This window comes from Pristis pectinata, chromosome 12 (genome assembly GCF_009764475.1).
Source record: "Pristis pectinata isolate sPriPec2 chromosome 12, sPriPec2.1.pri, whole genome shotgun sequence".
Lineage (NCBI taxonomy): Eukaryota > Metazoa > Chordata > Chondrichthyes > Rhinopristiformes > Pristidae > Pristis > Pristis pectinata.
The window spans coordinates 27,790,180-27,818,023 of record NC_067416.1 but is presented as its reverse complement, the minus strand read 5'-3'; the positions used below and the strand labels follow the sequence as shown (position 1 = coordinate 27,818,023).

The 27,844-nt window shown below is 37.6% G+C and overlaps 1 protein-coding gene across 2 annotated transcripts in view; it reads right to left on the bottom strand.

Moving 5' to 3' along the window:
* LOC127577001 (inositol polyphosphate-5-phosphatase A) overlaps positions 1–27,844 on the bottom strand; it is a 426,171-nt gene that overhangs the window by 139,197 nt on the left and 259,130 nt on the right. For both annotated transcript variants that reach the window (XM_052027852.1, XM_052027851.1), the window contains exons 5-6: positions 5,015–5,078; positions 699–802 (exon numbers count right to left, since the gene is read on the bottom strand). In XM_052027852.1, coding sequence (XP_051883812.1) covers positions 699–802; positions 5,015–5,078 — 168 coding nt within the window. The remainder of the gene's footprint in view (positions 1–698; positions 803–5,014; positions 5,079–27,844) is intronic.

The window sequence follows — 27,844 nt, the reverse complement described above, 5'->3', positions numbered from 1 at the left end:
CTGATATATTTACCAGTTATAAATACTCTGACTTTATTTACATCACTGAAAACAATATTAAATTATCTACACAATAGGACAATTTTTGAGTTATAATACCTCAAAATGATGCAAAGAATTTGGGTCAGTTTTTGAAAGCAAAACAGAGAAGCTTTGCCAAAACTTAATTTACAGGAAAGAGAAAAGGAGCTAAAATCTCTGAGGGATGTCCACACCAGATTTCAAATAGGGAAAGCAGTTGCAAAGATAAACACAAAAAGACAGCAAATTATGGCTTTATGTCAGCTACACATAAACACTATTGCACATGGGTCTCCCAAGTTATGTTTTTGTAACATATATTATAACTGAGAAATAATGTTGATTATGCCACATAACATTAGGTCATGGCAGTATTGAGCATCACCAGTTTTTAAGAAAACATTTCTAAGACTGTACTTAAGTGGAGAAACTATTGAAACACTGTCATGTAATTAAAACACTTCACAAAGCAACAATGGGAAGAATGTAAGTGTTTCTCTTTTCACCACTTCCCAAACTTGCTCTTCAATTCATTTGCATATATCCCACTGCAGCTATCCTATTTAGAATTTTTTTGAATAATACAATCTCTCAAAGAAACAAGGACAGCAATAAACCTTTGCAACTTTACGAGTTGACCTTGCATGTTTTGTGTGGTTGAAGACAATGCAACTTACCTCAGGGAAGTAATGTTGTGGAAACTTTTCCTTTTCCAGCATTGGTGTGCTTTCTAATGTTTCTGAGTAGATTTCTTTACCCGTTACTTTTTTGTACTTTTTAGCTGAAAGAAAGAAAGCACAAACAAGATAAATTAAAACCAACAATCAGCAATGTGACTGATCTCCTCAACAGAACAATGTTTGCAGATTCTTCAAGATGTCATGGCTTGCTGCTGCTACATGCTTTCCTTTGATACGAAGATGTTTGTGATTAACATGCTTCATGTTTATATTGAATCAGCTTTGCCCATTATCCAATGCTGTATTTAATAAATGTCAAACTACTTTTGATATCATCATTCTCAGCATTGAAACGATAATATTGGTCACAAATGCATGGATAGTTTGAGAAAACATTTCTCTTGGCAACTTTCAAGTTTTCTCACTCCTCTGCCCTAACCTTGGTCAAAAGTTGGTGGATAGTTTCTTTACTTGTGTGGATGAACGTTCTGCCAAAGTTGTAGCAGCGGTGAAGAAACTTCCAGCCCATATCTCTAGATGAAGTTGATTTTAAACCAGTTTTCGCTATCTTCAGCTTGAGCAACATTTATGGATGTGTGGTTACCTTGGTATCATTGCAATTACTGTCTAAAGATGTATACAATATTTAGTCCAGCAAAACCTATAAAACCAGACGGTCTCAGAATGAACACGCCATAGAAACTTCCTTGGCGCAGGATGTTGACAACAGGGTTTTTTACTGGTGGCTGCTCACTATCTGGATATTCAGTGAGGTAGAATTATGCAAATTAGGAGAGGAGGAGACCACACAGCCCCTCAAACTGCGCTGACATTCAGTAAGACCACGGCTGAACTGATTGTAAACTCAACTCTGCATTCCTGCCAACTCCCACTAACCTTACACCCCTTTACTTATCAGGAATCTATCAACATCTGCCTTAAAAATGTTCAACTGCTTCCACCACAGACTCATGACCCCCTGAGAGGGAAAAAAGGGCTTTATCTCTGTCTTAAATGAGCAGCCCCTATTTTTAAACAGCCCCTATTTTAGTTCTAGATTTTCCCATGATGAAACATCCACTCTTTCAAGACTCTTCCAGTCATCGCTTTTCATGCTTCTAAACTCCAGTGGAGACACATAGAAAGAAGCTTGCAATTTAACAAACCTTGCGTGCCTGCGATGCTTTATGTCCTCGAGTCAGGAAGAAGGAGATAGAATCATGGAGTCATACTGCATGGACATAGGCCCTTTGACCCACTGAGTCTGCACCAATCAACAAACACTCATTTAAACCAATCCTATACTAATTCCATTTTAGCCTCCCCACATTCCATCAACTCCACCCAGATTCTACACTAGAGGTAATTTACAATGGCCTACCAGCTCTTTCTCTGTGTGGAGAACTACTGCGACCTCCCTCCTGCAGAAATGAACTGCAAACGGCAAAATGCAGCATAGATCCCTCATCCCACTGGAATGATTCTGGGCTACAAAGTTCAGATTAGCATTGACCCTGATCTCCAAGTGCAAAGCAATCTGAATGTAAGTGTGTGGCTGGAGGTGTGTAAAAGGTTAAAGAACCATTGACTTAGAAAACCTTGGCTTACAGATGCATAGTTTCTAAGACAATCAGAGGGAGAGGCCTAGCAACATTCTAGAAGATTCCTCTCTCCTCCTCCTTTCACCTCATTTTTGGCCATTTTCTTTCTGCTCCTGTGACAATTGAAGGAGCAGTGGGCCCATTACTACGGCTCCCATTTTTTTAAGCTAAAATCACGGTAACTTGATCCTTTGTGTTCAACTGCTGTCTTCAGTCCTGTGTCCTTCAATGAGCTTTTCTCCAAATAATTCCCCAGTAATTCTGCAGATAATTAATAATTATTTGAAACAGGTACAGGGTCAGCCCCTGCTGTTCAGATGTGTTTTCCTGTGTGTGGCACACACTGAGTGTTATTTGTAGGGTTGCATACGTGATAATGTTAGAACCAGGTAGAGTAGAGACGACGGGGGAAGTTCATAGACATCAAACATTACAGCACAGTACAGTTCTCACTTAAGCTTGGTAACCACAATACCGTCAATGACTGACACTGATGTTATGCACATACTTTAAGAGTAACTCTCCACTATTCACTGCATTTTTGTAAGGAAATCATTTGAATTTTTTATTCGAATAATTTGCTGAAGTTACTGCTTCCTGTGTTCTTTAAAGAAAACCTGTCTTCTGAGAAAATTGAATTTATTTGTTGTACAATAGTCTTCTTGCTGTTAGTCCTTCACTCTGCCTTGCCTCCATTTCATTGGCTGGCAAGATATTAACAATAATACTTTGCATTTGCAGATGGATGAAGCAATTTCACAGAGGAGTGCCAAGTGGACATTGCCATGTGCCTGCCATGTGTTTCATAATTATGGGCATTAAGAATATAGCAGCATGAAATCAACAGCTGCATGAAGCATTATGCACTTGTTACAGTTCCAATTGTATCTAGTCAGCAATTTTACACTAAAATTGTAAAAGTGCAGAAAAAATATTTGCTACACAATTGGATTTCGAGGCGAGTATGTTTTATACGATAAACAGATGAAAAGGAATTAATTTGTACTGATAAGAATTATGATTCATTCCGATAACGTTGCATTTCATATAAGATCTCTGCTAAAGATCTATCCCTGAATCTGGGAATGGGGTTTCAGGACATCTTTAGATTTTTACTTCCTCAGATGGCTTTACGATAGTTTTCCCTTTACTTATGATCGATAATTTGATGTTATTTGCTAATAAATGCAGCTTTGTTATATACTGATTTCTTTTGCTTTGGTTTATTATGAATCAGATGGATCCTCTTTTTGTAAATATTCAGACTGCCACCATTCCAACGTTATTTGTTCAAATGAAGGAAGTTTCCTCCACATTTTTGTAAGGGAAGTTGTTAAGTATTTGTAAAAATATAACTACATTGTGGGAGAGGTGCAGGGAAGTGGCACGTAGTGATATCTTTCTTGCCAAAAGATTAAATATTCATATGTATGCATGGACTGTAGTTTAGTTATTAGAAACTTTTAAGCCACACAGGTTCAGGGATATCAAAATTAGATTTAAATGTTAATGTCCTGAGATACATATATTGATTTTAAAGGTATAGGTATAATAATATATATACAATGCAGCAATGTATAAAGGTGCAAGAAAAAGTTAGATTGCTAGTATGGACAGGTGGCAGGGTTGCTGGATTTACCAGTAAAAGGCAAAAGTAAACTCTTGGGTTTATTCCCAGAAAACAGAGATGTGCATTTCTTTAGTAATTTACAACACCCCTAGGATTCATTACAATGTTATCATGGATTAAGGGTTACAGTTATGAAGGGAGACTTTAGAAACCTGGACTTTTCCACTGGAGTTGAAAAGGTTAAGGGCCAATTTATTAGAGAGATTGAAGATTATGAAGTGTTATGATAGGATAAATTCATGATCAAACAAAATACAATCTTACATAGATGATAGTGAACGGTGTTAGCTAATATACTACATTGATTCTATTCCAAACCCAAATAATGAACTGGAAAGTTTAATCTGTTTGGATTACAGCCATATGTCAAGTATTGTATCTTCTAGGAGGGAATGAGGAGTCAATTCTGTCTGTGTGAATAACCTGTTGGTAGATTATTTCTAAGTTGCTTGACCATCAAAATAAAGATCCATATTTCACAAAATACAGCAGCATCATTTAATATTTGAATTGAGGATCTCTTTTTGGCATTTAATTGACAAGAAGTGAGACAGATATTTTATAAATTCATTTTCCAGACAGGCCTACAAATGTTGCAAAGTGAAAAAGGGGAATGTAATACTTCAAAAGGAGGCAAAATTAGCATGCAATCTATTGCTTGTTGCAATCAAAAATACCCTTTACCACTGAAGCTTTGTAGATTAAGGCAACTCCCTTACACCACAAAAATATTTTACTTCAATTTTTTTTTAAATACCAGAAATGGCTTTTTGATCCTTTTGTTTATTGTTACAGACAGATTAATTTAAAAATAATTCAATGTACAAATAATTTTGTTATAAAAGTTGCAAGGAGTGTGTGTGTATGAGGTATTTGAGGAATGTAATTTGTTAATTAAGCAGCAATTACTTTGTTATGTTAAGCAACATGTCAAATATGCCAGCAGTAAGAAGAAGCTTTAGGGCATCACACACAATCCAGTGCCAAATGCAATATCAACATCGACAAATGTATTAATATTAATGATGAGTATACTACTAGGTCCAGTAACTATTAGTATGTCAAGGTATTTCAAAGCTTACCTTTAAAATCAAATTGATAGGTACTTTTCAAAGACTCATGAAGAAAGTAAAGGTTTCCTAAAGCCTGAAAAAGAAACATAAGTTTTATTTAACTCTTGATGTTGCAATACTTGTAGAAAGTAAAACAATGAAAACATTTTCATAAAAAACATTGGGTGGCAATGATTAAAAGATGTTTTCTACACTAGAGCTGAGGACACACAGCATGGGAACACTGCAAAGGAGACATGATGAGAATGTTGATTTTGCAACATATTGGCAGTCTATGTTTTCACAGTCGTTCGCTCACATTACAAATACAAGGATGTATATAATTACAGTGAATATAATATCACTTACAGATACAAAAATACTGTCCAGACTTGCAAGCACTACTCTCATGGGGCACCTCATGCTGAGAAATGGTGCAGATAGTGTGTATCCAGGAGATACTGGGCATCTTGGTTAAGCTGTCTGCCTTGGCATGCTGAGTTTGTGCTTTACTGTCTGTTCTCAATTCACTGCCACACTCCCCACTGCACAACCAACTCTCCCAATCCACCCCATCCCACCCCCACTCTGTTTATCTGCCACAGCCCTAAGTTCTTGTTCTTTCCCCATTCCCCACCTGGCAGGCTTGTGGGTGCCAGAAGCTGTAAGCTCCAGCTAAGGGTATGCACAGCCTCGACATGGGCGAGGTCATATTTGGGCTCCCCAGTAACCCTAAGCAAGGGTGGAAAGACTCATGCTCTTCATTCCAACTATCACTCTCAAAATCAACAGCTCAACAGATGATGTGGTCAACTGTCAGGGACTAAGTTCATGTCTCACCTAGTGACCTTATCTGGAAACGTGGAGAAGATACAAAGTTGATCTAAGCAACTCTTCCAATCAGCAGTTCGCTTCCACCATCCAAAATTGCAATTCTTTGTTTACCTAAAATTTAATTCTATAACAAATGTGCATTATGCCATCTTGTTTCTGCCATATTGCAGACATCACTTCTTCGTTATCATGCACCTAGTTTTCTGTCACACCTGCACTTAGTAATCTCAGAATCTATGTTCCTAAACTGGTAATACATCATAACTGAGGAGGTAGGCAGTGTATCAGTCAGCAGGCAGCAAGTAAGAGTGAAAAATACAAACCAACAAGTTTAATAAGCTACACATCACAAATAGGCAGGTGGCGTGATTTATATTTAAGCAATGAGACCATTTCAAAAACTTGCTAAATTGTTTTGGATTCTCAAAATTCAGCTTGGTGCCTTTGACTGGAACTGCATTGTTTGGTTGAGCTTTGCTATCTTTCTGCCATGATATTTTTCTTGATTAGTTGCTGTCCATGTCATTCACGCCAAGTTCTCCTCTCTTCACTGAAAGATACCTGGTTTACTAAGTCTTGCTGTTTCTAACTGTACCTTTTTGCAGGACAGAAAAATCCCGCAAAAAAATGGTTATTGAAGCTGCCTATCGCTCATACTGAAAGGTTGTATGTGATGATCAAATGAACAAATGTAGGTATGGCATTTGATGTACCAAATTACCTGTAACGAGTAAAGAAAGGTAATTTTTAAAAAATCACAATAGTTGCGAGGTTAAAAGTGGATTCCTGTTTTTTTTGATGATACAAGTGACCTTCAGGATTCAAGTTGACATCTGCAGCAAGTATGCACACACTAAATAGTGAACACCCACAGAAGTATGCAGTAAGGAAGCCCATGATGTCAATCATTGTGCAATGATGATTTGACCCCCATGTTGCCACTTTGGAGTACAACACTTTAGCTAACTCCCTCTCTCAACCTTCTGTGACCTTGACATCGAATTAGGGTCTCTGCCAGACCTGTCAATTCACTAAACATTTCATAGTGCATCGGCACCAGACTTCTTTTGTAGGCTCCCCACTGAACCCTCTTCTGAGCTATCTGCAGTAGAACTTGTATGTAATCTTTGGTGAGCTTATACCTGTGCTGTCCTTTCCCCCTGCTCCGGCTGCAGATACTCAAGTCCATTGGCTCATTACACACTGATCCTAATAGGATAGGACCTGAGCTGTTGGCGGTGAGTGTCAAATTAAGGGACATTATGGTTAGAACATCACTGCTTTCTTGCTGCTCATGCACTAGCTGCACAGTCTGCAGTTCTTGGGAACTAGAAAGGCTAAAAATGTGGTATAGGGACGGGTCACAAGTCATGTATGATTTAAAACTCTCCGCTAACTAATAAGCATCCCAAAAAACAAACTGCACTGATGTCTCCTTACGTTTTGATATGCAGGCACATCTGTCCTCCTCATGTTAGCTTTTACTTCAAGTTGTGCACCAGTTGTCCTGCAAGAAATACTCAGTTGTGCCAATGGATGCTGCCATGCCACACAGTCTGTTTGGGCTAGGGAGCTGGCAATGTGGAAGCTGTGAGGTGCCACTATAAAGCTTGCAGTGGCGCTGGATGTGAGGGTAGACCAGAGAATCTAGAAAATAGGTCTTGGTGAGTGAGGAGGGCTCTAGTGAATAGACCATTGACTGAGAGTACAAGTACACTTGTTGGAATGTGGCATTTAAAGATCTATTCACTGGCATTCATCATTTGTTTGAGGTCAGTGAACTTCTTATGAACTCACTTCCAGGTCTTTAGGACTTAACTCCTGTCTTAATCTCATCTTTCTAATTATATCTGAGGGGTCTCTGGAGCCAGCAGATTCAAGACACCCCTCTTTCATTTCACCTTCACCGCCAAAGTGCCAATGCAGTGTTCAAAAACCTTGGAGCCCGCTCTATTCCAGGTCGTTCTCCAGCTCAGTCTCGCTTAATAAAGCCCTTTCCAGCTGGACTAATTCCAGTTGCGATGTGCCTCCCCTTAAAAAGCTGCAGGCCAGCTTCGACTGGTGTGAGCCAACCACAATTTTGACCCAAGTCCCACAGCACAGGCATTCTCTTGCATAAAAAATCTTACTTAAATACTCAGAAGTGGTTGGTTTGTGCAGATTCCCAACCTTTAGTCTTATAAAGTCACTTAATTCCAAAAAAATTATTTAAATGAAGCTTCAACATTTTAATTAATGAGAAAGAAATCCATTAACAATAAATTTTTTGTGTATCATTAGACAGATAAACCATATGCTATTAAGCACATATTTTGTCTAACTGAGTGCCCCTTAATAGAAAAATTAATATTCTAAATGAAACACGCCTGAAATAAATGTTTGACAATTTGATTTCTTTTGTTTAAAGTTCTTTTGGAAGAAGCAAAGAAACCCACAAACCCACATAGGCTGTAGTCAAAGAATAGTGCATACTGGGAAATTCTGCAAACTAGCTTTACACTGAGCACACAGATTGGATTCTGAGAAATTCTGTGTGTTCCACATACTTCAAATGCAAATGTCCAGCTCACCAGGTTAGAAACTGGAACTATTTGTGGATGTTTTATTATTCTTAGATTGCATTTGAACGCAGTTTTAGTCAGGGTGGATCGCACCAGTGAACACTTCCAGGTGAACTTACACTTCTTAGGAAATGGGTGTGTGAATTACCAAGCGTGTTTACACATAGTGCAGCTAATATTTGTACAGCATCAGTTGAGTACCTAATGATATCATAGGTCGGCTGCTTCTGTTTCTTCCACTGCCAACTGAAATTGTAACTTCTAAGGGCTAACAAGACCAAGGGAGGGAGTTCCAGAAAGCATATCACTGGATCTGAAGTGATACTCCATTTAAAAGATGACAATAATGCCTTGCCCACAGCATCTGACCACTTGGTTTTCAATGACCAGTGTTCTGGAAAATGAATCATTAGTTTCTTTTGCTATCAGACCCTCTTTCTGCAAATTAATTCTGAGCTGAGTTCTGTGATCAGTGACCTCTTGGTTAGCAAAGCGAGTAGCAGCAGACTAACCTCCCAGTATATACTGCGTACTGCCTGCCATATCAAGCGACTGTTCTCTTTTCCACCATTGCTGAAAGTTAAGATCAACTCTGATGGAAGTTCATCCACCAGAAACAATAACTGTTTCTCTCTACACAAACGCTGCATGCCCTGCTGAGCAATTCCACCATTCTTTGTTGCTGCGAAGGTTGAAATCAGTGTGAACGACTCTGTCACTGCTGATCTTCCATGGTGTACCCAATGTTGACTGCTGATCTTCCATGGTGCACCCAGAGTAAAGACCAAGTGTTTGACCCAGATGTTTTGTGCAATAGCTAAAAATGGACACTGCTTTTATCACAGTGATTGGTAATTTTAGATCAGTTCTAGTTTTGAGAATTTAGTTTAAATCTTAACAGAACGTTGATGATGTCTTTCAAATGTATGCAGAAAATTAGCTTTATGAATCATTTCAAAATATCTTGAGCTTCTGGTTATGTATTGCTTAAATATCTAAATAGCTTGTGACTCAACAGATGGATACTGCTGAAAAAATTAAAAGTCGCTTTCTTTGGTATTCAATCAATACATCTTGCTTTGTCTGATAATCTAATCTTGGTGATACCTTATGAAAATAGTGCATTTGTACAAAGAACCATCCATATAGGATGGCATAGCATATGAGAGGACTTTAGGATAAACTGGGAAAGGATAGAAGTCTCATTCTCTTCGTACTTTGAACGGTCCTCTGTTTTAGAATTAGGGGTCAAATGGACTTTCATTTATTGAATGCTTGGCAAAGGGCCATACCACTATTTTTCTAGGGCATTGCCTTGACCTTGTTGACACTTATTCTCATGATTGTGATATGGTTGACTACCTTAAAACAATCTCCATGCTCTGGCCTTCAGATCACGCACTCACTATTTGACTGATGGACCAAGAGTCTGCACCTTGGCAACAAACACATTTACTTATCCTTGCAATCTCTTCAGTATTTCAAAGTCACAAATGTGATGCTGTAAACAAAATCTACTCTCCTTACATCTATACTAAAGAAATATATCTGGAGAAAAGATTCCATGAGACATAATGCTGTAGATCTCAATGGATTGCTCTTATTTAGTGAAGCAAAAATTTATTTAGGGAAAACAAATTTCATAGGTGCATTTTCATTGACAAGGAATCGTAGCTAGAACTAAGACACAAAACAAAACTCATTCTGAAATATGGAGTGAAACCATGACCAAGATTTCTATGTCTGCGATGAATTCTGACAAACAGCCAATAGACAAAGTCTTGTTTTATTTCACAAGAATGACACATAATGGGGTTCTTTATTAGTTTTTCTGGGAACATAAAACATATGGCACGTAAAATAAATAATTTTGCGAAAAAACTTGGTCTCTTGAAAATGTGACCTAAGAGAAAGAGATTTAATTGACTTTCTTTTTCCCTGACCACATTCACTAGGAAGACATCAACACAGCCAGAGTTCTGTCTCAGTAATCACTGCATTATTTATGAGAACCCGCACATCTTGAGATTAAACATTTGCTGATTTGTCAAAAGCCCAAACATGAGGTCCTGCCCATCTCCTTGACATATTAGTTCATCCAACGCAAAATACCATCATACATTTAATTGATGAGTACTTCTTCTTGTGACCCAAACACTCTGCACTGAGATTCTTGAAGGTGGCAAATGAGGAAACCCATGAGAGGCAGCCTGTCAGATTACTCAAGGTGAACGACTTCTAAGACAAGGACAGTTCCAGATATGTGGAAACATTATTTAATGTTGAGAAAAATTCATTTTATGATCAGAAATAGAAATAAGAGAATACACCTTATATCACTTGCATATCATAATAGTTTCATGAAATTGAGTTCCATCCCAAAATGTAACAGGGTGAACAAATGTCAGATCCTTCTAATGAGGACCGTGAGGGAAGGAACTACAAAGTGCACAACACTAAGTACATCTGCCTCTGGAGGTCCAAATAATGTCTGCCTTCCACTTATGGTAAATTACTGTTTCAAGTGCAGGTAAATGATCATTAATATTTCACACTGCCAAAAAAATGTGAATCAATCATTATGAAAATCAAAGAATTCTGACAAAGGCTCTTGGACCCTAAGACATCAATTTTATTTCTCTTTCCAGAGTTACCACCTGTCTTGCTGAGTGTTTCCAACATATTCTGTTTTTAATTCAGTCATTATGAAGTCAGTTATGATCATTCTGTCAAACTGCTAGGGATACTTTTTCGGAAAGTTGATCTTGACATTGCAGGGGCTATAACTCCTAATGCATTGCATTTTAAATGGTCAGGCAGTCAAGCTGGATATGGGAAACTTAAAAAGAATCATATAATCCTTCAGTAGACAATCTCTACATGTGTCCTAGTCAAGTTATGCATAGTTATCTCCCAACACCAAATTTTGTGTGCAAGGTGCACTCTGAACCTAAAATATCATTCTGGTAGATAATTATAACCACAAACATCAGCTACGTTTCTGATGCAGCCTGCTGTTTATATTCCAGAAAAGGTAAAAGAATCATACTTAATATAGAGGAACTGGAATTCTGGGCTCTGGAAACTGATTTCAGTGTGGGAGAGATGGATATGAAGAGGGTAAAAGAAAACGTGGGGGTGTGATTCAAGAGAAAATTTATGGGTGAGTGATTGCTTAGTTGTTTTTTTGTAAATAATGCTTTACTATTCTTTTGATTAGAAATCTGATAATTTTGCTGAAAATTAACTAGAATGCATTGTTTTTAATATTAAGATATAAAATCTTTTCTCGGCGATTGTGCTCAGGACCCTACAGAAATGGTCCTGCTATTTTGTGCCTTTAACGTTAGGATCTATCCTTCAGGCTTTCATGTACTTATAACTGCATTACCTTGAACACAAATGAAAGGATGTGATATAAGGCTGTAGTTTAAATCATATTGTCCAAAACACTAATTGTTTTCTCACACTGTTCACCATCAGCTCCATTCTGCATTCCATTTTTCTGAAGCTGTTGGCCAGTTTCTCTGGTTTTCTCGGTTGATACATACACATTATTCACAAATGCTGCATTGTTTTAACCAAAAAGCCTTATATTAACTGATTCAATTTATTTTAGGAACAGACAATTTGATGTGGGCCAAAAGATGAGTCATTTTCTCCGATTATTGCAAATGACTTCTGCTTTACAGAGTAACCAAGAAAGCTAGTGCTACACTCATTTAACACATAATTTTCACTATTGCTTTGGGCTTTTTTTTTGCCTAGAGTTGCTTTTGAGCTACTAATGAGTATAACTCTTGAATTCTTTGAATGAAGTTTCATTGTTACACCCTATCATAACTTTCCACGTTATGGAAGAACCTCCTTTATATAAGGCTCGGACTATTGTTTGATTATTTGCCATGGACAATGTGAGTAATTTAAGTTGTCCAGTCAGGAGGTGGTGTTGAAGGGTGAATGCTTTCTGTGTAGTGTATGGCCAGTTTCTTGCAGCAGCTCCATTGCATGAAGTTGATTGATCCATCACCCTAAACACTGTCTCCCTCCAATAATAATCCACAGTGGCTGCACTGTATATCCTGTACAAGATGCATTGCGGTTAATTGCTTAGGCTACTCTGACAGCACCTCCCAAACCCACAGCTCTTATCACCAGGAAGGACAAGGACACCGCAACCTACAGGTTCCCCTCTGAGGTGCACGTCATTATGAATTGGGCACATGTCACCAGCCCTTCATCATCGCTGGGTCAAATTCCTGGAACTCTCTACCCAATAACACTGTGGGAGTACCTTCACCAGAAGACCTAAAGAGCTTCAACTCAGTGGCTCACCTCCACTTTCTCAAGGGCAATTAGGGATGGGTATTAAATGCTGGCCTTGCCACAATGCCCAGATTCTGAAAATAAACATAAAAGAAGAGAACAGTGGGCTGTACTGTGATATTTAATTTTGTCCTGTCCAACGCTTCAGTAAGGAAAAAAAGGCTGAAAAATTGAATTAAAGAAGCATCAGAAACAAACTTATGGGCTGTTAAAAATAATGACATTTAAGCATATCGGACATCAACATCTGAGAATAATCCTGATGCTTGGCTCAGCTGGTAACAAGAAGGATTCCAGTGGTTCAAGAAGGTGGCTCCCTACTGTCATCTCAAATATAACCAGCGGTGGGCAATAAGTGCAAGCCAAACCAGTGACACTCATAACCTGGAAAATGAATAAAAACCCTGCAGTTACCATAATTTTAGCTTCAAAATGAAACTAACAGCTTACTTAAAGGTGACATCAATCACGGGATTTAAGGGATTTTCCTTTTGCTATATGACACTAATCAGTCTCGAAATCCATGTTCCAGTCAGTGGTATCAAATGTATTATTTAGCAGTGGCAACATGTTCTACGCTATTTGCTCAATTCAGTTCTGCTGAAGTTAATGAAACTGAATTTTAGAGGCAGAGAAACAATGTGTTGCCACGATCATATAGTACATTTGGCACTATCAACTGGGAATTAATTTCTAGGCAGTTTTGCCTACAGACACCTGCATTACTTACAGTGAAACATTAGTCTCACTACTAAGGATTTTCACCAACCACGGATCTGAGAAAGTGGCACAGCAAAATTAGTGTTGCACATGATTAAAATAAGAGGGAAAAAAGACTGCAGCATATTTCTTTCTTTTGGGAAAAAGTCTCTGTTCTAGCACTCCAAGTTGGTTATAATTTCCCAAAAGTATTCCTCCATTTTTAAAAATAGATGTTAGTTGCATCAACATTAAAGAATCATGCATGAAGAAGATTATGGCCAAACTTGGGGCCAAGGATGCAAAACTTCAATGACAAGAAAAGCTTAAAATGGGATCTGAAGAGAAAACATCAGAATCGGTTTGTACTGAAATGAATTCCAAATGTCATAAACCTTTGCTGGATGTGCAGTTCTTACATTGTAAGGGACTAGCTGTAACATTAGATTACAAAGAAGATTATTATAGTGAATAAATAGATTTAGTCTCTAACACTGATGAATTAATATTTCATATAGAAAATACATTGCAGCAACTGCAGTTGTTAACCAAATGCACTTCCACAGGAAATACTCAGGTGATCAGTATGGTGCTAGGGAAGGGCAATGGTTAGAAAATGAAAGGGCACCTTGCTGGTCTGATATCCCAAAGCAGAATTGCAAGGGAACACCGATACCTGGAGGTTCTCCTCCATGTTGCAAACCATCATGACTTGGAAACATATCATCATTCTTTTATCAGCGTAAAGCCTGGAACTCCCTACCCAATAGCACAATGGGAGCAATTTCACCAGTATGTGCAGCCATAAAGGAAGGTAGTTCACCACCATTGTCTCAAACACAATTATGGATGGGCAATGAATGCTGGCACCACCTCCTGAAAAATGAATAAAAATTCTGCTGTTATCATAATTCAAAATGAAACCAGCATTTTCCCAAAAGGTGACATCAATCACCGCATAGCCCCATGCCCAAACGTAACCACTCGAAATGTGGAAGACTTATCTTGCTAGCCCAAAGAATCCCAGACTACAGTGGCATGGTCTGGGCATCAGCTGCCGAATGTTCTGCCAAAAGCCAGACCCCACTTACACAAGCTGCAAAGGCCGTTGGTTGACTTTTGTACACTTTTTAAGCACCTTTAATCATAAATCCAAAATCATGACAATATGAACAAATTAAGCTACTGTCTATTTGACATCCTATTTACATAAGTGATGGAACATTTCTTGGGTGATATTCAACTTTTATTGCTTCTGTGAATGTCAAATCCTCCTTAGTCAATAAACTATATGTTTAAGAGGCCTTTAAGAGACAACTGCATTGTATTGGACTGGAGTTGCATGCAGACCAAGTGAGATTTTCTTCTCTTAAGAAAGTGAGTCCTTTTAGCAATCTGACAATTACTTTGCTGCCTGTCTTGATCAGGTTTTTCTTTGTTCAATTTCACAACTTGCCTTGTTGGCATTTGATTTTCTGAACTAAGTCTCAACTAACAAGCTACTGGAATGCCTTGCCCATGAAGGCAAGAAATTCCAAAAGATTCAGCACACACTCAGTTCCAAAAAGAATTGCCAGCCTAGGTTATTACTCAGATCTCTTGTGCACATCTGGAACTGTGCAACCCACTGAGACAGGCTATTATTTTCAGCTCTACTTACTCACATTTTTCATATGAATGTTGGGAAATAAACACAGAATTTACTGCCGCAGTGGAGACATGATATACAAACTTAGACATGAAAAAAGTTGTATACTTAAGTTTATAAGTCACAATCTACAATTAACTGCATATGACTAACAATAGAGCAACTGTATAAGTATTTAGAAGTCAGAGTTCAAACTAAAATTGAGCAATGATTTCTTTTAATACTTTGCATGTCATTACTAATGAATGGATTAGTAATTCCAATCAAAAAATATTAATTAGAAAATGCTCTGCTGACAGCGTCCTGATATCTTAACAATAGCACATGTCAATTGTATGTTTGTCACGTCTCTTTTCATTGATCTTCTGCCATTTTCATTTGAAATAATTAAAACTATATTTTACATATTTATAAACTTCACTGTCAGTAGTTCTACTTAATTTTCCATTAGTAAAATGCATCTATTAACTTCTGAGTAGGGCCCAAAGGAGAAAATGAGTAATTGCATTAACTGCAGACAGAAATAAACACAATAATCATATAGTTTAAATGATGTTTTATGAGGCATCATAGAAAACTATATCTTATCTGGAATTCATTCACTTAATCCAGCTGCTAAGCAATTACATCCGCCATTGTTGGGCTATCTCTCAGAATTAGGAGGTTACCTGCATTCACTTGTTTCTTTGTTTAATTTGACTTTTCTGACTTCCTTGTATTTCATTTGGCTTCCTTGATTAGCTCAGTCAGCATGTGGGAACAAGCTGAGCCATTAACTGATGCTGAGCAACTGTATAAGCCACTCGTTTAGTTGCAGTTATGATGTAGGAACTTAATCTTTCCATCCAAACTGGATGGCTTCACTGCTGCTCATCACTACATTCATCAGAGTAAAGCTGGAAAAACTAAAGCAGGGTTGCAGGCATGACTTTTAGTTTGAAATTCACTGTTTCGATGCTGAATCCAGAATGGGTTCTCTAAATGTCTTAAGTAAATTTTGAGAAAACCCTAAAAAAAGCAATGATAAATACTATTCAAAACATTCACCAATTAATAAACTGGTCCAAGTGCACTTATAACTAACTCTCATTCACTTTTGAGGCCCTCAAGAACAAAGTGTTAGTGGCAGGATATGGTTGCACCAATGCAGTTGTCCAGATGCTCAGGTTCTGACCTCACCTTCACCATCAAAGTTGGAGTGACAAGTGGGGTGATTTCCCATTAAGAGAGGGTCTGTGCTCTCGAGCTGACCTCAAGGACATGTCCTCTATTTATGACAGTGCTCTGTGATTTCCTGATGTTTTGAAAGGTACTACATAGATACAAATCTTCTATCCATTATTCTCAAAATCTCTATTCTGCCCATTCAGCTGAAAGGAACAGTTGAAAAATGAAGCAATCTGAAGCAAAACGAATGGAAGAAATGGCAATATTCAAATCACCCTAAAATTAAAAAGAATTCCTATGTGTGACACTGATGCATGAAGTTGAAATGCTGGACAACTAAGATAATTTTACTGTAACTCTCATTTTTTTAAATTAATATAATCAGCATAAGCCCATAGGAAAATTTCTAATGCTTTCAACAAATTATTAGTATCAGTTGTGTCAATGGCATGAATAGTTCACATGAAAAACTTGTTCCATAATTACAAAATAAATATTGAGCTGTGGCATCTGTTACATGTTAACAATGAGAGGTGTGACCAGCAAACAGGCATGGCTCACATTTATGTAAATCCATCAAATTTTATTTCAAAAAAGATAGGCGGTAAGCTATTTATCATCTGCTGAATTGAGCTTATCAGACAAGGTACATATCATTAATGTATTATTGAACTGCATTGCAAAATGTCTAGGCCATGTTGCTGTTTTTTAAAGAGAAATTAATAGGTGTATAAAATATTTGAAACTCGTGTCTAAAGCATTGCAGATTTTCATTGGTTTCGTCCATATTCTGTCCTGGGACATCAGAAACAGAGTTAATCCGATTGCCCATTTCATTTAATATCACTGCGGTCATTCTCATAAAAAAGGGCATTAGATGGTGACTGGATACACTGAGCATATCAGAGCTCATATTAAACTGCTCTGAGTTTCAGAGAATCTTTGGAAATGTCATACATTTAAACATGATTGATTTATAAACTACAGAAGTTAAAAAAAATTAGAGTTCAAGTAAATATGAAATAATTGGACAAAGCAGTACCCAGTCTGACCTGCTTCAATCAAGCCCTTTCAAGGTTGCCTGCATTATTGAGAAATATGTGCATAATTTCATTTTGTCTACCTTCCAACATACAATGTTAGAAGTTAATTAAATTGCATGTCCATTGTGTTCATCCACTTACAAAGTTAATGATATTCTGCTTCTGAATTGAAGAGCATTTTATAAAGCATACACTATGGGACCTGGCAGACAGTACATAGTGCAGTTGAACTCTGTCATATTCCCCAATTACAGATCTCCCAATTAGGGCAGAAATGAATAGGTTTTTTGTTTGACAATTTAGAACATAACAAGTCAGTTCCAGACAGAGGGGCATGTGCTAAGCTTATTTTAATATGCTGCCCTTGCAGTGCTCACTGTTGTATTTTTAAATAGAGGACAGTACTGATATTTGTAATGACACAAGACATGGAAAAGGGAGCAACTCTCTTCTCTGTTGAGAAACAATATCATCCAATATTTTGAATGATTCACTTAGGCTGCAGTTTGTAAACATCCAGGATTCGCATTCCAGCAGAAATTGGATCTTCATTGAGTGAAGCAGAATGTTTGGAAAAAGGTTATTCAATAGCAAAATCAGATGCCAGAAATCTGATGTAAAAAGTGAAATCTGGAAACATTCAGTAGGTCAGCAGCATCTGTTTCTCTCCCCATAAACGCTGCCAAACCTGCTGGGTATTTCCAGCACTTTGTTTTTATTCAAAAAAAGGCTGGAGGTTTTATCTCATAGTGCAACATTCATGTTACTAAACAAGAGAATGTTTTCATTGAGGAACCTCCTTACTGTGATGATCTCAAGGTTCACTATTTTGCTTTTGGGCCCTCTGTGTGTTTGATGTGCTAGACAAATGCATCTAGACAGGTGTAGTGGCGTGCAATGGCATGAAATGCACAACACTCCTGTAAAATTTCCTCACAGATGGGTGGCCCACAAGATAGCTTGGGCCAATCATATGGAACCAGGTCTTCACAATGAATGCAAGGCCTGCTTTGACATAACATAAGAAATAGGAGCAGGAGTAGGCCATCTGGCCTGTCCAGCCTGCTCTGCCATTCAATAAGATCATGGCTGCTCTGGCCGTGCTGCTCCGGCTGCTCAGGCAGGCCACAATTCTAGGAGTACACTGTCAGGAAAATCCTCCAGTTACTTCAATCTATTCATGACCTCAACCCAACCATGACCCCAACCATGTCAGAGCAATTGTGACATCAGCGTCCCCCACCCCCGACCCCCCACAACATATGATGGCAATACAGCCCATTCTTGCTAACCAGCAATAATAAATGCCTTCTCCTCAAAGGTTCAACCTGAGCTAAGCTCAATCATATTCTGAATCTTCTAGGTATTAATTTAACAGGAGTATAACTTGTTGTGAAAGGTAAAGCCATTCTACAGTTGAGCAAAAAAATACTAATCAATTGCTAAACCCAAGCGTCACTGTAATACTTGTTTCTTCACTGTTTCTTTGACAATTCTCACTGATATTTCTGCTGTGCTATGTGACACAGGATGACCTGGTGACATGGTCTGCTTCATACTATTTTGTCTCAAAACACTCAGACAGAAAGCGGATGGCTTGAGAAAATGGATCTTAGTTCTTTGGTTGTATGCTGTTGTAACGGGCAACTTATTATGTTCCACTTTGTGAGTAACTATCTAAATGGAGTAAGATGTTTTCAATCCCTTTCGAAACATGTACTTTTTGGAAAGGTCTTGGTGGCCATTTCCAACTCTGCAAAGGTGCTTTGGCTGGCTTGGTTCTGCAACCTTGACAGATTCTACATTTAAATACTAGTTCCTCAGCTTAAGACTAAAAATAGCTAACGGACAATGGATTGGGACTAAAGGTCTGCTCAATAGGAACAAATAAAATGTTTTTGCTCTATAGACAATTTTAGGATTTAAATATGAGCATAGTTTCTCTCACTGTTCATCACTGCACATGATGTAAATGCAACTTGTATTCCTTGACCACTGTCCATTACGTGACTAATAACAGCTCCTACTTCATAATTCAAAATAGCGATATACATGTTATTACTTGCAAGACTCTTCAAGTAACAGTCAACTGCCTTTTTACTGCATTGTGCTCCAACTGCCCTTCTTGACTTTCTTAGTAATAGATATAATGCTGTCAGTTCTGCTGCAAGATTTGGCAAACAAATTCTACTGAGCTCGGCCAAGGAACGGTCTAAGTTCTGCATAGTTATCAGGTTTCTTTGCCTAAAAAATTGCTTCCACTTTTTCTGTGACTGTTTGCAAAAAATTTGCATCTACCTTTAGCCCAAAAATATACTATTTTCTGTACAACTGCACACTTACTTCTTTTGAATTTTACACTACGCTTGTGTAGGTGCCCAAACACTTGTAAGATTTTCTTCTTCAATACTTGAGGCTGTTAGTATACCATCTTCATTGCACATATACCATGTAGTACCTTGTCAACAGTAGCATGAAAGATTTTCAGTCATGATTTCCCACCAGAGATAGTTTTTGTGTGTAAATAAAGACCCTGAAGGGTAATAATTGCAAAACTTTGCTGACTTCCTTATCTACATTCTGACAAGCATAAGCATGAAAGATCTAGCTTAGTGAAAACTTTGGCTCTTGGCAACTCTGCATATAGCTCCTATGAAGAAAGTAATGGGCTCTTTTTGTCATCAACTGCCTGCTTCAATTTCACCTTGTAATAACCACATAGTTGAACCACTCTGTTCACTTTAAATATAACTACAATTGATCCTGACCATTATGTTCTGATTTTTCCAGCTCTTGTACGTTGAAGCTTATAGCACCTGGTTTGATACAAATCTTGGCATTATAACCTGTAATACCCATGTGGGCATCCTGGAACATTTTTACATGCTTTCCCTATAGAATGTCCAAGAGTAATTTTGAAGAAACAACTCTAAACAACTCTACCAAACCAAGTGTCAATTCTCTGAGCCAAATTTTATCCAGTGTTGTCACCAATTTGTAACATGAGTGTGTTCTTATTTTTTTCTTATTCTAATTGCATATAATAAGGGAATATAGAGAATCACTAAAAGGCGTGGAGAATGCTAAAATGTGTGCATCTTGTTAGTTTCACTCTCTCCTACTATTTGCATGAGTCTATGTATCACACTTGGGTATCTTGCTTTATGTAGAGCCTTTCACATCCCAAATAACTTCATCATTAAAAAAAGATCAAACACTATAACTACAGCTGCAATGGAGGTAACATAGTATTTGCAGATGAAACCAGCCAGTGGGGGAAGAGCAGTGACCATGTATAATTAATGTGGATCAAATAAAGATCTGACATGGACATAATGGGTTGAATGCTCTCATTCTGGGCTGTAAGACTCTGTGATAAAAATAAAAGCCAGGTCACCTAAACAAGATTTGCAACAAAACATTTTCACAATTTGCAAATTTGCAAAGGTAACAAGGAACAGTCATAGCTCAGTCCACTTTATGTAGATGAACTCTCACTATAGACTAAAGATTCTGCAATTCTTAGCCTTTACAAACCACCCATCTGGGGAAAAAGGTTACCAAAGGGAACCAAATTTGAGAGCAAAGAATGTGAGGATAAAATCCCAGAAGCAACATCAAGGAAAATTCACTTATTGAATTAAAATGATTTGTTACAGATCCAAATGAAGCAAAGTGATTTCACCTCATTTACATTTCTCTGTGCTCAGAATTGATTTCACATTCTATTTGGATTTCTATTCTGTGGCTCTTATGAATTTATCAAATTCTAAACAGTTAGCATGATATAAGATTGTGACATGTCTGGAATCATTTATTCAAACAGTAAAGTACAAGCTTTTGTTGACTGCCTGCTAATGTTTAATACAGTCATATATTTGCCATTTATTTTGGATGGGAAAAATTTTGTAATGCAGTATTACAACCACTCAAAAATGGATCAAACCCTAAATGGTAAGAAAATGCAACAGAAAACTAAGTTAGGAAACCTGCAGAAATTTCAAGAGGCAGTTAAGTTAAATAAATGTAAAGAAGTCCATGCCATTACTACATTGCATGTTGCAAGGAAAATGGTATCAAATAACTTTACATTCTGCCAGTGTTTTGAATTAAAGAAGCACCTCTGGATTTACTGAGGCACAGTGGCCCCCTGTATCACAATGCATGCAACCTTATCAACTGAAAAATCCTTTTTACATGCATGTTATGTCTGATTATGAATGAAACTAATTAATCAAAAGGAACAAACTGCAGCTATTTGCAAGGCTTTGCTGGATGCCTGTGTCAATACTGATATTTATAAGATATTTTTATTAGTCACATGTACATTGAAACACACAGTGAAATACATCTTTTGTGTAGAGTGTTCTGGGGGTAGCCCGCAAGTGTCGTCACGCTTCCAGCGCCAACATAGCATGCCCACAACTTCCTAACCCGTACGTCTTTGGAATGTGGGAGGAAACCGGAGCACCCAGAGGAGACCCACGCAGACACAGGGAGAACATACAAACTCCTTACAGACAGTGGCGGGAATTGAACCTGAGTTGCTGGCGCTGTAATAGTGTTACGCTAACCACTACACTACCATTCCTGTCCGCTACACTACCGTGCCTGATCAACTTCTGATCAATCAGGAAGATTATTCACTTAGTTTCCCTCACTAACTTGTGTTAAAGTTTTAAAATCGAAAATAACTCAATAAATTATGGCATTTTCAGATTTTCTTCCTGATGCAACGGGGGGAAATGTGTCGTTGTTAAAATTGTTCCATGCACTTATCAAATAGATTAAAGCAGAGCCATTCTGGCAGAACATGTTATCGGCCTCTTGGATTAGGAAAGTGAGCATCATTAAGATGAATATGTCACTGAGGTTATCTATTGCAAATGCTGCTTATCTCAATTGCTCCATCTGTCTTTAGGGACCAGGATCTATCACAGGCTTCGTACATTTTAAATCATTCTTTTCTGCCGGCCTGAGAAATGTCAGATGTGTTGTTCAACTGCTCCCCAAAGAATTTAGAGTATTGTATTCAAGGTGTTAAATATTCCACAAAGTGCATCATTTCTGGCACATTTCCCTATACCATCCAATCCTTTTACCAGCATAATGTAACAAATATATATTTGAAGGAATCATGTATCTCCTATGCCATCAACAAGGTTATATTTATAAGAATTGCAATTTCAGCTACTGCTGATGACATACTCTGGGTGAAGTTCAGCAGTAGTTATGAGTTTCAATGAGTGACTTTAACATTCCTATAATAATGAATTACATCTAGAATCTTTTGGGAAAATGCACCTGTGCAACTTAGTTCAGTGCAAAATCGGCAATCTGGAATAGAATGGTTGTAGAAACCAAAAGTCTGCCTAGTTGATGATCTGAGAATTTTCCAGTGGGCAGGATCAGCAATGGTGGAATCACCATTCAGTGATTGAAACATTCGTCTGGGGATGGAGTGGGTTGGAGTGTAAGATGGTTCCCAGGAATGACGCCCAGGGTTTCTAGACAGCAGAATCCATATTGGAGGTTATGGAAAGGACAGGAATTATGTCAGTATATTTCAACAACTTTAAAAACTGTTTGGTTATACTTTTCTGTTTGTTTCCTGTTGATTTTCAAAAATAAAACTATTCCATGCCTGTTTGCTCATAGTGACAGATGATCATTGCAGGTGAATAATATAAATGAATATCTAAAAACATCACCAAGATAGGAAAACCCATTACTAATAAACAAATTAGATATCTCTTTAAGTCACCCTGTGGTGTTCAGTGGTGCTCACTGGCAAGCTCAAACTACTTTGCCACACAGGCAAAATGTTACATTATCATTTCTGTAGGTCTTACACAGTGAAGGACATAGAGAACATTCATCCTGAGGTCTGGACCATCAGAGAGGCAAATCAACAGCTGTCGTACTCACTTCCAGGAGATGTACACCATCAAACAGCTTAGTGCTGATATAGCCAGCTGTGTCATTAAACTGGTTGCATTTCTTAACAAATGTGCAGCTATTTTGACTTATTACGGTACTAAAATTTTACATTGCAGCTGGGAGTGAAATAAATACCATTGGAAAACAAGGGCAAAATATGTCACTTGAAAACAGGAACAGAGTTACTTCTGCAATTTAGTCTAATTATTCTTTTTCTTTTGGCCCATCATCCCTCCATTATTTTGCGTGTAAACCAGAGATAGTTTCAACTCTACATGTTCAAAGCAATGATTATCAACCAGCTTAAGTACTTAATTTGGGCCTATCATTGTTGCAGGAGAACCACAACAAATAAATTCCATTTATTGGTTTGTGCTGTGACGATGATATCAGTGGCTCCATTGACTATTTAGATTGTCATTTGCACTTGAATGATGAATTCTGGAGAGCCAACATGGCCTGGTTATGTATTACACTGTTTGTTACTTGAGGAACATGAATTGTTCCCATGTTGGATTAGTACTGCTTTTCAGCCATAAATACCACAATAAAAATGATTTATGAAAATTGTCACTGTGTTGCTGCCAAATTCTGTCAGAGATTTGAATAAGCTACTGCTGACATTGATCTAACATCGTCTTCGATATTGCTCGACAGCCATCAACATGTTTTTAAACCCAGACAATGCTTTTCTTCTGCCATTTACATTAAAGTACCAACACAATGTCCTGTAGTATATTGCTGTTTGGTAGATTAATATATTACCTGACTTCTGTTCTGGAACTGTTAGACATTGATGTTCATTCAATGTAAAGGGGAGAAGAAAACCAAAGAATACTTGAGCCAGTTGGAATCTGTGTCAATTATTATGCATCAGTTTCTGGTAGGCTCAAAAACAATTTGCATTTGGCATTCCCGTCAGAGTTGCCAGTAGCTGATAGGAAAGGTTTAAGCATCTATTCCTCTTTACGGTTAATCTAGTTTTTCTTTCCCTGGTAAATTTCGCTCCAATTTTGCTCATTTGAACTAATTCTGAATCATCTGCGGTTAATTTCTGGCACAACATAAATTAACAAATCAGACCAGAGAGAAAGAAGAAAAATAGCACATTGCTACTTCTTCATGGATCAAAAAAAATGCCAATACATAAAGCAACAAGTATGCACCAAGTGAAAAAGTAGCACAAAGTGGCCCAGAAAATCTGTATGGGTGAAGCATAATGAATCTGGTACAGTCCACAATATTATTGATTCATATAGTCAATGAAATAATCCCTTTAAATTAGAAGCACATTTTTTTATATTTGAGTGTTGATCATTTAGATTATGGACTAATGCACTACATTACATTCTCTTAAGGTTAAAAAGGTTAAGTACAATATTCCTACTCTATCAATCTTTTTTCACTGCAAAATTAAATAAAAGCAATTTCAATAATTAGTTTCTTCATTGTTGGGGTGCCCTTCAAAACAAAACTTTGTTATCATCCCCTTTAATATACTACTATGCTTGAAGATAGTATCGCACATGTTTCAGTATGCAGTCATAAAGTCTCCATGGTCAATTAAAGTGTCAATGAAACAGACAAGTCACAACTAATTTCTTCAATGAAATTAATAAAACCTTTTCCTGAACATCAAGGTATGAAACTCAAAATAAATGAGACCAGAATTTATTGTTAATATAATGGTAAGATTAAGGGCATTTCCATAATTTTTGTGCAAAAGGTATTGCAACTATAAATCAGTTCAATGCAAATACCCAGAAGTTGTTTGTCGAAGTCATATTAATCTGCTGTTAGCTTTGTGAAAGGGCATCTAGCAATAGTAAAACAAATGATTGAAGGTGCTTTTATTTCTAAAGGTGCGTTTATTTCTAAAGATAGATCCCACAGACTGCCTCACCAATGGCATGCATTGAATGCTGTTAAGTTGCTTTTTTGTGCCACAGAGAGGTGCTGACCCATTGCCCTTGATTTTTTACTGCCACACAGATACTTGCTACCTGTGTTCCCCTTGTTTCAAAATTTGCTTTCTCCTTACTTGGAAGGCAAATATCACTGGCTCTTACAATTCTGGAGGTGAAAAGTGAAGCCCGACTAGGTGCTTTCTGGAAATGCTGGAAATGGTGAAATCTGGGCAGCTCCAAATCACACTCTATGAGAGAAAAATTATGTAGCATTCACAGTATTAAAAAAACTCATAGATTTGGAATTATTATGGACTATGTGCTCACATTGAAATATCAGTATTGACATAAAAATCTCTTTATTAAAAGGTCTGTGTAGAATATTGAAGTTATGTTCATTTAAATTGGATTTCTGTCCCTGAGCAGTTGACTTTCCAGGAGCGAAAACTGACACCATACCAACGTCTGCCATTGTGAAACAATCATATGAAATACTTAAATTCAGTACTACTTTCAATTTATAACAATGGTTACCTTAATTGGTTTCAAATCTGTGCAACCTTGAGATGATTGTACATTTGCAGTATAATATAGTACCCCTAGGAACTGTGTAATATCATAAATAATTTATTATGTGCTCCTATAAACAAAAGAGTTTTTGTCATAAAATCAGAAAATTTTGGGAGTACTCAATGGGTCAGGCAGCAACTGCAGAGAGAGAAAATCAGAGTTCTTCTGACCTTGGGTGCTGTCTGTATGGAGTTTGCATATTCTTCTTATGATCACCTGGGTTATTGCGCTGTGCTCTGTTTTTTTCCCACATCCATAAGACATGCTGGTAGTTAACTGGCAACAGTTAATTGCTCTTTAGGAAAGTGGCAAATAAATCACAGGGGAGTTGAGAGAGAATGAAGAAAAATAAAAAGAGGGAAGTTGACATGGACTTGATGGGTTGAATGGCCTCTTTCTGTGCCATAGCAAGTAAGTACAGAAGTAAGATCATCATTAAATGTTTCAGGTCTGATGAAAGGTTGTTTACCTGAAACATTAACTGTTCCACTCACCACGGATTCTGCCCAGCCTGCTGAGTATTTCCGACAATTTTGATGTTTTTTTAGATTGCCAGCATTTGCAGTATTTTTGTTGTTTTTATACTTACTGTCATACTTCACTTGAATGTAACTTAATAGTCATGGACTTTTAATTTACTCTTCATTAAACTATTTTTCATTACTGAGTTTAAACAGAACTATGCTAACCATTTTCTTAAAAAAATGATATATATAAATGACTTGATGAAAATGTGGACGGGTGGGTTAGTAAGTTTGCAGATGTCACAAAGATTGGTGGCAGTGTGGATAATGTAGAAAATTGCCAAAGGATATGACAGATATAGACCAGCTGCAGATATGGGCAGAGAAATGGCAGATGGAGTTTAATCCAGGCAAGTGTGAGGTGTTGCACTTTGGGAGATCAAATATAAAGGGACAGTACATAGTTAATAGCAGGACCCTTAACAGCGTTGATGTACAGAGGGATCTTGGGGTCCAAGTCCATTGCTCCCTGAAAATGGCTGCACATTTTGATAGGGTGGTAAAGTAGGTGAATGGTATGCTTGCCTTTATTAGCCAAGGCATTGAGTTGAATCAGGAAGTTATGTTGCAGCTTTATAAAACTCTAGTTAGGCTGCATCTGGAATATTGTGTTCAATTCTGGTCGCCCCATTTTAAGAAGGGTGTGGGGGCTTTGGAGAGGGTGCAGAAGAGGTTTGCCAGGATGCTGCCTGGTATAGAGGGCATTTGCTATAAGGAGAGGTTGGACCAACTTGGGTTGTTTTCTCTGGAACAGCAGAGGCTGAGGGGAGACCTGATCAAAGTTTATAAAATTATGAGATGCATAGACAGAGTAAACAGCCGCTATCTTTCTCCCAGGGTCGAAATGTCTAATACTGGAGGGCACGCATTTAAAATGAGGTTTAAAAGGGGAAAGTTCAAAGGAGATGTGTGGAGCAAGTTTTTTACACAGAGAGTGGTGGGTGCCTGGAATATGCTGCCAGAGTGGTAGTGGAGGCAAATACAATAGAGGCGTTTAAGAGGCTCTTAGATAGGTGCATGAATACGTGGAGAATGGAGGGATATGGAGCATATGCAGGCAGAAAGGATTAGTTTAATTAACCAATTCAGCACAACATCGTGAGCCGAAGGGCCTGTTCCTGTGCCGTACTGTTTTATGTTCTGTGTTCTAGCGATCAAATATTCTCCCATTTACAAAGACGTTTAATCATACTCTCACACAAATGGTACAATGTTGAAGACAAATATTAAGCTGAGAACTGATGGGCTGGGAAGACTTTTGTAAATCTCTAAATCAACAAACTAAAGATTAAGACACACTTTGGTGCTTGTGTATTCCTGCAACATCACCTGTTTATGGAACATTCAGATCAAATATCTGAATGTTCCAAACAGAATCTCAAAACACTTCTATTGGAGAGCAGTTTAATTTTTCCCTTGAAACTTTTAATCAAATAACTAATTGGCTCAACTTCACCTTTTATGGTTATATACCTGTGTAAAATAATATATCTTTTGTTACTCTTATAGTCCCTAACTTATCAGGATGCTCTTTGACAGTAATGACTTGTGCTTGGGGTTTTCAGCACCTTCATGAAACAGATAGAAATATAATCTGAGAAAATCAAAATTGAAATGGGAAAACATTGCTTCATTGAGATT